At 33.7% G+C, this 13,504-nt stretch overlaps 2 protein-coding genes across 2 annotated transcripts; both read right to left on the bottom strand.

Annotated features, from left to right (window-relative positions):
• Positions 1 to 1,605: 1,605 nt before the first annotated feature.
• Positions 1,606 to 3,768, bottom strand: LOC134278764 (uncharacterized). Its single transcript, XM_062761055.1, has 2 exons — positions 3,752 to 3,768; positions 1,606 to 3,655 (listed from the first exon to the last, which is right to left on the bottom strand). Exon 2 carries the CDS (start codon positions 3,643 to 3,645, stop codon positions 1,606 to 1,608), a length of 2,040 nt encoding a protein of 679 aa, XP_062617039.1. The 5' UTR covers positions 3,646 to 3,655; positions 3,752 to 3,768.
• Positions 3,769 to 9,382: 5,614 nt separating this feature from the next.
• On the bottom strand, positions 9,383 to 11,416 carry LOC134278765 (uncharacterized). Its single transcript, XM_062761056.1, has 2 exons — positions 11,099 to 11,416; positions 9,383 to 10,990 (listed from the first exon to the last, which is right to left on the bottom strand). The coding sequence occupies exons 1-2, from the start codon at positions 11,414 to 11,416 to the stop codon at positions 9,383 to 9,385; spliced, it is 1,926 nt and encodes a 641-aa protein (XP_062617040.1).
• Positions 11,417 to 13,504: the final 2,088 nt, after the last annotated feature.

The raw sequence follows: 13,504 nt of genomic DNA on the forward strand, positions 1-13,504 counted from the left end.
AAGATAATGATACTGGGTTACTTTTGGAAAGAAAGTCTTTAGTGGGGTGCATATGTCCAAATAATTTTCTATAAATTCTTTTCAGGGATGTCAAATCGATCAATTTTTTTTAAATACTTGGTTACTAGGACGTTTTTCTGATCGAGTACCCGGGTATTCGGTAAAAGTGTAAATAAATACGAACAAGTAACATTTATAACTGTAAAACATTGTAAACTCTTGTAGAAATAAAACTGTATGCTCCGATGGGAGGTTTACCCGTAAATCTGATGTAATAATTATAAGCACTTCATGCCTGATGAGACAAAATTTAATGAAAGATTTTTTCAAAGATCAATTTATTTATTAGATAATTCTCCTACATGTATAACAGAGCGGATTAACGATCTTTGTACATGTTTTCGATCCTATATTTTATAGTATTACGGGACGGTATATTGTAGTTTGATGCAATGATGGATATCAGTTTTTAAAGCCTTTGCCTTCAACCATTTGAATTAATTGGCATGTAATCAAACACAACCATATCAACAATTCATTCACATGTATAACATCATCTGTCTCTTTTCCTGAGAATTTACGGCTTCTTATAGAATTGACAAAATTATCTAATTTATTTAAACATAATAGACCTTAAACGATGTTCAGTGAAAACAAATCATTAAAGCAAACAAAAAATAAGGGTAGAAGACAGTCGAAGGTGAGAAAAGCCAGGTACCAGGTGTTTGGTCACCATAATTACGGTATAAACACTGCCTCGGGCAATAACGGTCATTTAGAGGTGTAGAAAACCCTAATTATTACTGTATATACAAATACAATGAACATCTTACGTTTTAAAACCGATGTTTCAATGCATTAATAAATGAGCTTAGAAACATTCAAAAATATATTCCGATTAACCGAGTACCGATTGTAGTATTTGATACCCGGACGTTCGATCGAGTACCTGGTTAACCTGGTACTCGTTGACATCCCTAATTCTTTTGTATTCATAAATTTATAACAGAGTTGTATGAATTTTAGTATGGGTTTATACATTCTACTGACTATTAAGTCAATATTAACATGCCTGAAAATCCTTTTGGGTTAAGTCTATTTTAAGAGTTTAACCTCTCAAAGTCATTGTTGTAGTTATTCTGAAACTCTAATTGTGGAATGAAAAGAGATGTTAAAGCAACATGAGTATATCTAAGAATACCTTGGATGAAATATTTTGCAACATGATACTTTGAAATAAACTATTTTTTATTTATTATGCCCCCTGCAAACTAAGTTTTGAGGGGTTATAGGAATCACATTGTCCATTTTCACAAAATTTTACATGAAAGAACTTTACAATAAGAGACAGATTGTTTTAAATTTATCGGTCATATCACTTTGTCTGTATACAGACATGTGTAAGTCTGAATGTACATGTTCATCTTTTTTTAACAGCCCTTTTAGTCTCTTTGACTGGGTAGGTTTTCTAAACATGTTTTTCTATTGATGCTTGATCAGTGCATGGTTCTGAATTCCCATGAATTTGAAGGATTCATCAATCAGTATATGACTACCTTAGAATCACAGAAATGTTGGTACTTGTTTCACTTTCACTCCATGAGTTTATAGACCACCTTCACAGTGTAAACTTTTTATCCTCATTAGTGTAGCTGTTTGTATTCCATGGAATTTATACTGGAGGGATTGTTGGTAAGAGTATAGAGCAGCCTGCAGATCCCCTGCCATCTGTTGGCATATCCCAAGAATTTGCCAGTTAATGTCCATCATTTCTTCGTGATTAAACCCCTGATATTTGTATACAATATTTTGTAAATGATCTAATGCTGATTTTGCTTTTATTGGGTCAGTGTTGCAATAGCAAAGGAATTCTAGCATGTGTGAAAATGTGCGGGTATCAATCACTAATCCAGCTGATTCATTCAGTAAACCAGACCTTTGTTCTGGCAGTAATTCATTGATGTAACAGATTTCATTGAAAAGCCTAATGTTAACTGCTAGATCCTCCCTCATTTTTGAAGACCAGGCCTGTTCCCCAACAGCCTCAGTATAAATCTTATACATCAAATATGGTTGGGCAATCTTGCCTTTTGTCATTTTTATAACAGATAAAGCTTCCTTAAATCTGAATGTCTTGTAATAATAAATTCCCAGGTACAACAGGTCAGAAATACAGCCAGTCTTGGCTGCTAATTTAAGCATGTAAAGGGCTAATTTATCAGCACTATACTTAAATTTGTTAATTGAACTAAAGTTAATGTACATATGTAATATAAACGTAGTAATCTGAAGGGCTAACACTTTAAGTTTTTGTAATGTAAAAAATTGGTACTGAGAGAGGGAAGAACCATTGAAATTGTGTTGTTCTATCATGTGCAAGACTTTCATGCATCCATTGAAGTCTATTAAAGGTAAGCTTACTTTTTCCCTAATCTCAACAAATAATTTCAAATCAAAATCAAGCTCAGAAATTATAGTACACTCATCTGTACAAATGTTCAGTCTAGGACTCTGAAGAACGTTAACAAGATAAGGCTTAATTGAGGAACTGAACAGCAGAAATGATATTCCCCTCTGATACAGTGTATATAGTTCATTGAATAAATTCTTCTGTACTTCGCCATAGATATTATGAAGAAACATGTTGTTGTCTGGAATAAAAAAGTTAGGACAGACCCCCTCATGGACCCATTTAAGGATGAGCTTGAAGCAGACCCAGAAACACTCCAGGAGATTTTTTGGATGCCAGTAGGGTACTATGTTTTGTTGGAGCACCCAGAATACTGCTGTCTTCATATGATACGAACACAATAACTTACTACTTTCTCCAAGTATTTCATGAAATATCTCTTTCAATGATATTTTAAGGAGTCCATACACTAGTAATTGACAGTGGTTCATCGTGTAGACAAGTTTTTGTTCTGCCAGAGAGAAAGAAATTCTCCATTCTTCATCTGGATGGTTTCCTAGTTTATGTCCAATTGGTACAATGTGACATCCACTTTTTACTACATCATAAACAACAGCAGGCTGGGGCCAAGAGTGACATCTGTCAATCCACGAGGAAGCAGAGGGAGGCCAAAAGTCACAGGCAAAACAGTGGGCATGATCATATTCTTCACCATCAAAAAGCACCCCACTGACACATGGACCATGCATAAAAGAAGCACGTGCATTAATAGAGTCAAGGCAACTACTATATTGTCTGTATTTTGTGCTAGAAATGTAATATCTACCATTCATAAAGACCAATGCCATAAAAACTGCTTCTGGAATACATATTATTGTATTTACTCTGGGTATCAATGCCTGAAGTAATGTGAATCCTGGAGGACTATGACTGACATCCGCAAGAATTAATTTCACAACTACTCCTTCTACATTTTTGACTTCCTGATAATGCCTAGTCTGAGATAAATTCCATATCACTTTGTCCTCTTTTCTCCATATCATAGTGTCAAAATCAGCTCCTTTTAATTTAAATCCTTCTCTCTGACTTCCACTTAGCATTTTATGAAAGTCCCTGTATACTTGATTGTTCACTATCTCTACAATGTCTATCACATCTCTTCTCATGACTACAACTCGTGAGGTTCCCACTTTATGACACAGTCCTAAGTATACCGACTCTGACAAATGTTGCATAGCTAGCTCACTGAAAAAAAAAAAAAAGAAGAAATTTCTTTCATTTAATTACAAGATTTGATGGCAAGACCTCTCTGAATTGTAGATTTTATTAAGATTTACTTACATATCTGATGATGAATTGGAAGCCATTGTCAGTTTGAGGGTGCAGCTTAGGATGCACACTCCACTGTTAATGACTTGCTTTGTATTTTTCCTTCCTGCTGTCTTATTAATCATAATACCATGAGTTTTTTGGGTTTCCTTTTATCACCCTTTTCCCCTAGCTGATATTATTTTTTGTCTCTAAAATTTTTATGCAGACTAGAATAGATATACACAAATAAAACTTTTTACTATAAATAGTAACAGATCTTTTTCACTAGCTTGCACAAAAGAATTAATAATAGACTAGGTCTATATGTAAAGGAAAATTATCAAATACTTAATAAGTAATTTGCAATGTACATTACCTGTTCTTGGTATTTTTCCAAGAATTTAAAATGAAGCTCCAGGCCACTAACATATTCTTTCTAAGAAAATCAGAATATATTAACTATAGGGGTTTTGGAAAGATAACAAATGATGAAAACTTGGTGATTTTCTATGCAAAATACATGAAAAGCAAAATTCTCAAATATGATTTTAGATGGTATGTGGCAACGCACTTTGAAAAAATTACGCACTTTGAAAAAATTTTTCAAAGTGCGTTAAATTTTGGGACCAGGTTAACGCACTTTGAAAAAATAATTTTTTTTTCAAAGTGCGTTAATATCGACCATATTAACGCACTTTGAAAAAAAAATTCTGCATGGCTTAGTCAATATTGAATGAATATTCCTACAAATCTTAGGTATGATAAATTATCATTTGAACCTGATTTGATACTTTTTGTCCCAGCTTGAAAAGTGGGAGATATTAATTTGGGTCTATCTGTCTGTCTAGATGTCCGTCCATCCGTCTTTCTGTAACGCTTTCGTTTCCACACGATATCTCGCCAACCCTTTGAACATTTGCAATGAAATTTAACATAACAGAATCCCTGTGGCCTTAGGGAGACCCCTTTTGAATTTGGGGTCAAAAGGTCAACATTCAATGTCGTAAAGAACTACGAACGATAGTATTGTTCTTCCGCCTATCTCTTAGTCAATTCTCAAATGTTAACATATTGGAATGATTCTAAAAAAATTTATAGATATTTATATGAATTTTCATAAAACCTTACTTATTTGGGATACCAAAGAGAAATAACTCTATAATTTTGGCAAAACTTGTGTTTTTAAACACCTGGAGTTTAACAGAGAGATTATCAGATATGGTATCAAATTAACATCGAAAAGCAGACAGGTACTGTAGATTCCTTAATATAAGCGAGGAATTGATTTTTGCTTAATTTCGCGAGAATCACACTCACGAAAAAAAATATTTCTCGCTTTTATTTTTCTGGTGCTTAAATCTATGTAAAATCTGTTAATAAACCGTTCATTCGCGAATTATAATTCTAGCGATTTGACGTTTGAGAGCCAGTTCGCGATAAAAATTACTCGCGAAAAATAAGGAATTTACAGCTAGTTATTAAAATTCTGATTTTCCTGAAAATGAACATAAATAGACTTTGAGATTTAAAAGAACAAAATTTCAATTTGTTGAGCTGATAGACCTTAATTCAGCCAGTCTTTTCTTCGTTTTCCGTTTCTTGGTTTTCTTCAATCCATCAGTTTTTAGAAAAAAACACATCAAAGTAAGGGCACCGCAAAGCGGAGCATTCCTTCCCAAAAAAGATCCCGATACAAATTACGTCAATTCCACACAGAAAAAACTAGCATACACATAAAGTAATAACACACATAATCGCATCACTATATCCCATCATACGTTGCAAGGGGATAATACTGTTGTCTATTTCTAAAATATAAGTCTAATTCCTTTTGTTTCATGAAAATTTTTTCAAAGTGCGTTAAATGTTTACATGGTGTAAAATTATGATGTACAGTTTTAACGCACTTTGAAAAAATTTTTCAAAGTGCGTTGATTTGGTCCCAAATTCAACGCACTTTGAAAAAATTTTTCAAAGTGCGTTAACCTGGTCCCAAAAATTAATGCACTTTGAAAAAATTTTTCAAAGTGCGTAATTTTTCAAAGTGCGTTGTAACAGTGGTATTTCTTCTATTTTTGTTAGAAGAGTACTAGTACAGCAAAAGATGATGAAATTTGAGAGTTTTCAGCATATGAAGCCAGCCTTTTTTCTTTGATATTTTTCATTGTGTCCCCCGCTTAGGGAAAAAGAAGAACATGCACAGTTGGGGGATTTGGGGACTGTATCCCCCCTGACTGAATTTGTACAATTATTAAATATATATGAGGGTTGTCCGAAAAAGTCGTAGACAATGTTTATAACTTTGTTAAGATGCAACCAATACTGACCAAAATTTTCATAGACACAATATATTCTATTTCTTTAAAATTATGAGTTCTTAAATATACTGTATACAGGGAAATTTTCGCCTCCATTTTATTTTCCCCCTTTTGCCCTCTTCTTGATTGGGCAAATTTAAAACGGGAGGAATTCAAATTATACAGCATAATTGTAACAAAGAGAAAATGCACTTCCACTTTATACCCAGTTGTGCACCTCACCCCAAAGGAACCACTGACCCAGGGGCCACATATTTCAAAATTTTGCAAATTTTATCATAAAATGGTTTATTAATACCAAAGAGCAGATTTCAAAGCATTAATTTATTTTCAGACTATGTAACCCCCCCCCCCTCTGACCCTGGGGGCCTAAAAAAACCACGTTGCTAGATGCACCTTTGTTCATCATAAATATATATACTTGAATCGTTGGCATAAAACCCAGACGCAAAAGAAAATATTTTCAAAGAATTATTGTATTTTTACTATATAATCAATAGAGCCCCACCCTAACACCAGAACCCCTGACCCTGGGGCCATAAAATTCACAATTTTGGAAAAGGCACTCTTGCTCATCATAACTATGTGCTTAGTTAGTTTATTTGATATCCAGAAGCAGAGAAGAAGATTTTCAAAGATTAAATGCATTTTTAATACATAATCTATAGAGCCCCGCCCTAACACCAGAACCCCTGACCCTGGGGCCATAAAATTCACAAATCTGGAAGAGGCACTCTTGCTCATCATTATTATGTTCTTAGTTAGTTTATTTAATACCCAGTAGCAGAGAAGAAGATTTTCAAAGAAATAATGCATTTTCACTATATAATCTATGTAGCCCCACCCTAGCACTAGAACCCCTGACCCTGGGGCCATGAATTTCACAATTTTGGTAGAGGACTCAATGCTCATTACATTCATGCCAACAGTTTGCCTGCTTGATGTCCAGGAGTAAAGAAGAAGATTTTTCAAGATTGCATTAATTTTAGTGGTTTTTGCCCCACCCCCCAGGCCCCAGGGGGGCAGGGACCATGAAATTCACAATTTTTGTTCCCCTTCACCCATAGATGCTTTGTGCCAAATTTGGTTGAAATTGGGTCAGTGGTTGCAGAGAAGAAGATGAAAATGTTCAAATGTTAACACACGACACACGACGCATGACGACGGACGAAAACAGATAGCAATAGGTCACCTGAGTTACTCAGGTGACCTGAAAATATATTTAAAAAAAAAGAATATGGAATGTCCAGGATTTGAACCCGGGACCATTTACATGATAAGCAAGAGATGTACCACAACACAACATGTGAACAAAATTACTTCCCCATGAACTAGAAAATTTTTGACTAATCACAGATTGATGGCGGTTTTCAATAGACCCGCTGTCTTGATACCACTTCAAAAACCTACATATTGTTGCTGGACTTATTTTCAATACTTTAGATATTTCACTTTGTTTGAAACCGCTGTCAATTAACTCCAAAATAATTGTTTTTGTCTCTTTGATTTCCTGTCGTTTCGTATCCATTGTAAACTAATGGCGGTCTAAAGTAGAAACAGACGCTTGTACCTCCTTACACTGAAGAGCTTACACAGTCGTACCAAAAATCATTCTTATAAATGACAACAACAACTTTTGAAGCTGTATATGTATTGAATACTTTATTTGCATTAGCGCGATTTCGGAAATCAGAATTCAAAATGGCGGAAATTTTACTCACTTTTGTCACCACCCTGTAGATGTTAGATCCGCTCGCATACTCACTACACTAACATCTAACAACATCCCAAAGAGGGTCACGTCAGAGGTCAGATTCCTTCAGCCAATCAAATTGTTGCCTGCAAAATCATTGTATATTGTTGAGGCCAATAAGTCTAGAGCTGTTCCGAATTTGACCTCTAGCTGACATGATCCTCTATGAGATGTTGTTAGATGTTAGTGTGGCAAGTATGCGAGTGGATCTAACATCTAATTTTAATTAGATTGCTAGATTTATTAGGTGCAAGTAATGATGAGAAGGCCTTTAGCTCACCTGAGTTGATTAAAGCTCAGTTGAGCTTTTCTGATCATCCATCTGTCCATAGCTGTCTATTTACAGACTAGTAGGAGATATATTGTGCAAAAGATAATGATACAGGGTTACTTTTGGAAAGAAAGTCTTTAGTGGGGTGCATATGTCCAAATAATTTTCTATACATTCTTTTATATTCATAATTTTATTAGGGCTGGGCAATAATATCGCTATTTCAATATATTGCAATACAATGACGAAAATATCTTATCGCAATACGATTTTGTAATATCGATATATTAGCAATATGCTTAGATTTAGGAATTTTGTCATTAAATATAGAAATGAATGTATGAAAGTTTGTTCTTAAGCCAAACAGTAAGACAGAAGTTGCTTTGTAGGAACATTTCAGAATATAACTTAAATGAAATCAACAAGATTTTTTTACGCGTTGGTTATTTATCATAGTTATGTACATTCTGCATGTAAATTTAATTAAACATAGTAAGAAAATGCCATTTAAATTACATTAAAAATATTGCAATACATATCGCAATACAGTTTAAAATATCGCAATATATCGCAATACGAAATCTTGGGCCAATACCCAGCCCTAAATTTTATAACAGAGTTGTATGAATTTTAGTATGGGTTTATACATTCCACCTACTATTAAGTCAATATTAACATGCCTGAAAATCCTTATAGGGTTGTGAAGTCTATTTTTAATTAAGAGTGTAACCTCTCAAAGTCATTGTTGCAGTTATTCTGAAACTCTAATTGAGGAATGAAAAGAGATGTTAAATCAACATGAGTATATCTAAGGATACCTCGGATGAAATATTTTGCAACATGATACTTTGAAATAAACCTTTTTTTATTTATTATACCCCCTGCAAACTAAGTTTTGAGGGGTTATAGGAATCACATTGTCCATCAGCTGTCCTTCTGTCTTTTTATTTGATCTTCAACACTTTTGGTTTGACCTGATAACTCAAACAGTTTTCAAACTTAAGATACATTTTCACAAAATTTTACACAAAAGAACTTTACAATAAGAGACAGGTTGTTATAAATTTATCGGTCATATCACTTTGTCTGTATACACGCACATGTAAGTCTGAATGTACATGTATGTCTTCTTAGTCTTTTAACAGCCCTTGGCCTCTCTGACTATGTCAGTTTTTTAATCATTTTGTTTTCTATTGATGCTTGATCATTGCATATGGTTTTTGAATTCCCATGAATTTGAAGGATTCTTCAACCCGTATATGATTACCTTGGAATCACATGGAAATGTTGGAACATGTTTTCACTTTCACTCCTTGAGTTTATAGACCACCTTCACAGTGTAGACTTTGTACTCTCATTAGTGTAGCTCTTTGTATTCCGTGGTATTTATACTGGAGGGATTGTTGGTAAGAGTGTAGAGCAGCCTGCAGCTCCCCTGCCATCTGTTGGCATATCCCAAGAATTTGCCAGACAATGTCCCTCAATTCTTTATGGTTAAACCCCTGATAATTGTATACAATGTTTTGAAGATCATCTAATGCTGATTTTGCTTTTATTGGGTCAATGTTGCAATAGCAAAAGAATTCTAACATGTGTGAAAATATGTGGACATTAATCACTAATACTCCTGATCTATTCTGTAAACTAGACTCTTGTTCTGGCATTAATTCATTGATATAACAGATTTTATTGAAAAGTATTATTTCAATTGCTCGAGTCTCTCTCATTGTTGCAGACCAAGTATGTTCTCCAAAAGCTTCGGTATAACTTTCATACACCAAATAAGGTTGTGCTAACTTGTCTTTTGTCTTTTTTATAACAGATAAAGCTTCCTTAAATCTAAATGTCTTGTAATAATAAATTCCAAGGTACAACAGGTCAGAAATACAGTCAGTCTTGGCTGCTAATTTAAGCATATTTCGGGCTAATTTGTCAGCACTATACCTCAATTTGTTAATTGCACCAGAGTTAATGTGCATGTGTAATAAGAAAGTAGTATTTTGAAGTGCCACCACTCTAAGTCTCTTTAATGTAAAAAAATGGTATGGAGAGAGGGAAGAACCATTGATATAGAGTTGTTCTATTATGTTTAAGGCTTTCATAAATGTATTGAAGTCTGCTACAGGTACATGTAATCTTGCTTGTCCCTTAATCTCCTTAAATAGTTTCATTTCAAAATCAAACTCAGAAATGATAGTACATTCATCTGTACAAATGTAGAGTCTAGGATTTTGAAGAACATAAATAACAAGATAAGGCCTAATTGAGGGACTGAATAGCAGAAATGATATTCCCCTCAGATAGAGTGTATGTAATCCATTGAATAAATTCTTTTGTGCTTCACCATAGATATTTTGAAGACACATGTTGTTTTCTGGAATAAAAAAGTTAGGACAGATACCCTCGTAGACCCATTTAAGGATGAGCTTAAAGCATACCCAGAAACACTCCAGGAGATTTTGTGGATGCCAGTAAGGAATAAAGTTTTGTTGGAGCACCCAGAATATTGCTGTCTTCATATGATAGGAACACAGTAAGTTACAGCTATTCCCAAGCATTATGTAAAATACTTCCTTTAATGATATTTTAAGGAGTCCATACACAAGTAATTGACAATGGTTCATTGCATAGACAAGTTTTTGTTCTGCCAGAGAGAAAGAAATTCTCCATTCTTCATCTGGATGGTTTCCTAGTTTATGTCCAATTGGTACAAAGTGACATCCACTTTTTACTACATCATTAACAACAGCAGGCTGGGGCCAAGAGTGACATCTGTCAATCCATGAGGAAGCAGATGGAGGCCAAAAATCACTAGCAAAACAGTAGGCAAAATCATATTCTACACCGTTATAACTCACTCCACTGACACATGGACCATGCATAAAAGAATCAGGTTTATCTGTAAAGTCAAGCCAACTACCGAAATTCTGTATGTATTTTGAACTAGAAATGTACTATATACCTTTCATAAAGACCAATGAAATAAAAACTGGTTCTGAAATATCAAATTTATTTTCTCTGGGTATAATCAATGCCTGAAGTAAAGCGAATCCTGGAGGACTATGTCTGACATCCGCTAGAATTAATCTTTGTCTAACTTCCTGATGATATCTAGTCTGAGATAAATTCCATATCACTTTGTCGTGTGTTGTCCATATCATGTTGTCAAAGTCAGATCCTTTCAATCGTAAGCCTTCTTTCTGACTTCCACTTAACATTTTATGAAAATTCTTTAGTAATTGGTTTCCTACTATCTCCACAATATCCACCACATCTCTCCTCATGGCTACAACTCGTGAGGTTCCTACAATACAGCACAGTCCTTCGTATACCGACTCTGACAAATGTTGCATATAGCTAGCTCACTGAAAAAAAAGAGAAATTTCTTTCATTTAACTACAAGCTTTAATGACAAGACCTCTCTGAATTGTAGATTTTATTCGGATTTACTTACATGTCTGATGATGAATTGGAAGCCATTGTCAGTTTGAGGGAGCAGCAAAGGATACACACTCCACTGTTGCTGACTTTGTTCTGTTATTTCTTCCTGCTGCCTTATTGATTATAATACCAGAAGTTTTTTGGGTTTCCTTTTATCACCAAAGTTCCTGGTATTTTTTCTTTGTCTTCAAAATTTTTATGCAGACTAGTATAGAAAATTTTTATGCAGACTAGTATAGATATACACAAATAGAACTTTTTACTATAAATAGTGAAACAGATCTTTTTCAGTAGTGTGCACAAAAGAATTAATCATAGACTTGGTCTATATGTAAAGGAAATGGAATTCTCCAAGGTCATTTGTAACGTACATTACCTGTTGGTTAAGTTTTTCTAGAAATTTTTAATCTAAAATGAAGGTCCACTAAAATATTCTTAGATAAAAAATCAGAATATATTACCAGGGGTTTTGGAAAGATAACATATGAAAAAAATTTGTTATTTTTCTAAGCAAAATACTGCAAATTGGCAAATAATCAATATGGTTTTAATTTCGCTATGTTCGTGATTTATTTTTCCGCAAAATTAAACCCACCGTGAATGTCATTGTTAATTTTTAAAAACGTTTAAATGCTTATACGAAATTGTGAATTAATTTCTTGTAGCGTCAAATTAAAACCATCGCAGTTGGTACTTTTTGAGATATCATGAAATTTTAACACCGTGGAATTAAAACAACTTACAGTATACCAAAATTCTCAGACATACTTTTAGATGGTATTTCTTCGAATTCTTTTTTTATTAGATGAGTACTACAGTAATAGATGCCAATTAGTGAATTGAATAATCAATAACATTATCTCGTCTGGCAAAGAGGTGGTTCAGGAGCTGAATTAAGTTGTTTCCTTGTTGTCCCATCATTGTCAACAACAATTTAAAGTTCCTAATGTTATTAATTTCATAACCAAAATGTAGATTGGATTTTGTAAATCATCATCTATCATAAATTTACAATAAACTACCAAGGGTATAAAAGAATAAGCGATACAAAGGTATCTAAATGCTTAAAACTGAAATTAACAAAGTATCTAGCCCTTAAACCAGCGCTCCAAGTTACGTTTAAAATGGTCGAATTTGTGACCAAAAAAAAATTTTGAGACTAGAAATTAAAATTAACTCGCAATTTCACAACTGAGAAAAGAAGTAGGAGTGCTAACCCTTGATTCCCGCAGGGGAAGAAAATGTTTCAGTTTTCCATTGATTTCTATAGTGAACGAGTTTTACAAAAATTCTAGAGTTATCTCTCATTGTTTTCCCAAATAAAAAATGTTTTATGAAAATCCATTAAATATACATATTAAAAATCATATGAATATCTTAACTTTTGAAAATTGACTCTGAGGTATTCAGGAGAACAATACTATCGTTCGCATTTCTTTGTCCTTGCAACATTCATTTTAAAGATTGTGATTGAGATTTACATTTATCAAGATTCTCTGTAAAGAAAATGTTTGAAGACATATACGAGGGGCTATCAAAAAGTTTGTGGACTAGCGCCATAAAATTAAAACTGCTTTAGTACATCAATGATTTTTAAAACATCTACCGGTAGTTAAAATCATCTTTCTATCTATAGAATAAACCACAAATCATAATTTTATTTTTCAATAAATTAGTAATGTTTTTGTAAGCAATGGTATGTCCAGGCGACACAACCTCGAAAACGATGTTTTTTCCACCTAAGTGTAACTAAGAAAAACTATTTTGATATGAGAATTTGACATCCAAAAATCCCATTAATTCAGGTGTGTGTTGGGACACTAATGGCCCATAAAATATGGTATTTTTACCTCATTCTGGAAGTTCTATGAAACTTTGTCATAAATTTTACATGGAGTATTCCAAAAAAATATTGCCGTGAAATGATGTCAAAAAGGGAGGGGGGGTTCCTTTTCCAACATTCTATAAACTTTTGTCTCTGGAAACACTGGTATACACAT

This window comes from Saccostrea cucullata, unplaced genomic scaffold (genome assembly GCF_032062105.1).
Source record: "Saccostrea cucullata isolate Sc308-1 unplaced genomic scaffold, CSIRO_AGI_Scuc_v1 ctg6463, whole genome shotgun sequence".
Classification (NCBI taxonomy): domain Eukaryota; kingdom Metazoa; phylum Mollusca; class Bivalvia; order Ostreida; family Ostreidae; genus Saccostrea; species Saccostrea cuccullata.

Coding starts and splice junctions, on each gene's coding strand:
- LOC134278764 (XM_062761055.1), bottom strand. CDS start 3,645: ATGCAACATTTGTCAGAGTCGGTATACTTAGGACTGTGTCATAAAGTG.
- LOC134278765 (XM_062761056.1), bottom strand. CDS start 11,416: ATGCAACATTTGTCAGAGTCGGTATACGAAGGACTGTGCTGTATTGTA. Junction 10,991..11,098: donor CAGGATTCGCTTTACTTCAG/GCATTGATTATA, acceptor AAATACATACAG/AATTTCGGTAGTTGGCTTGA.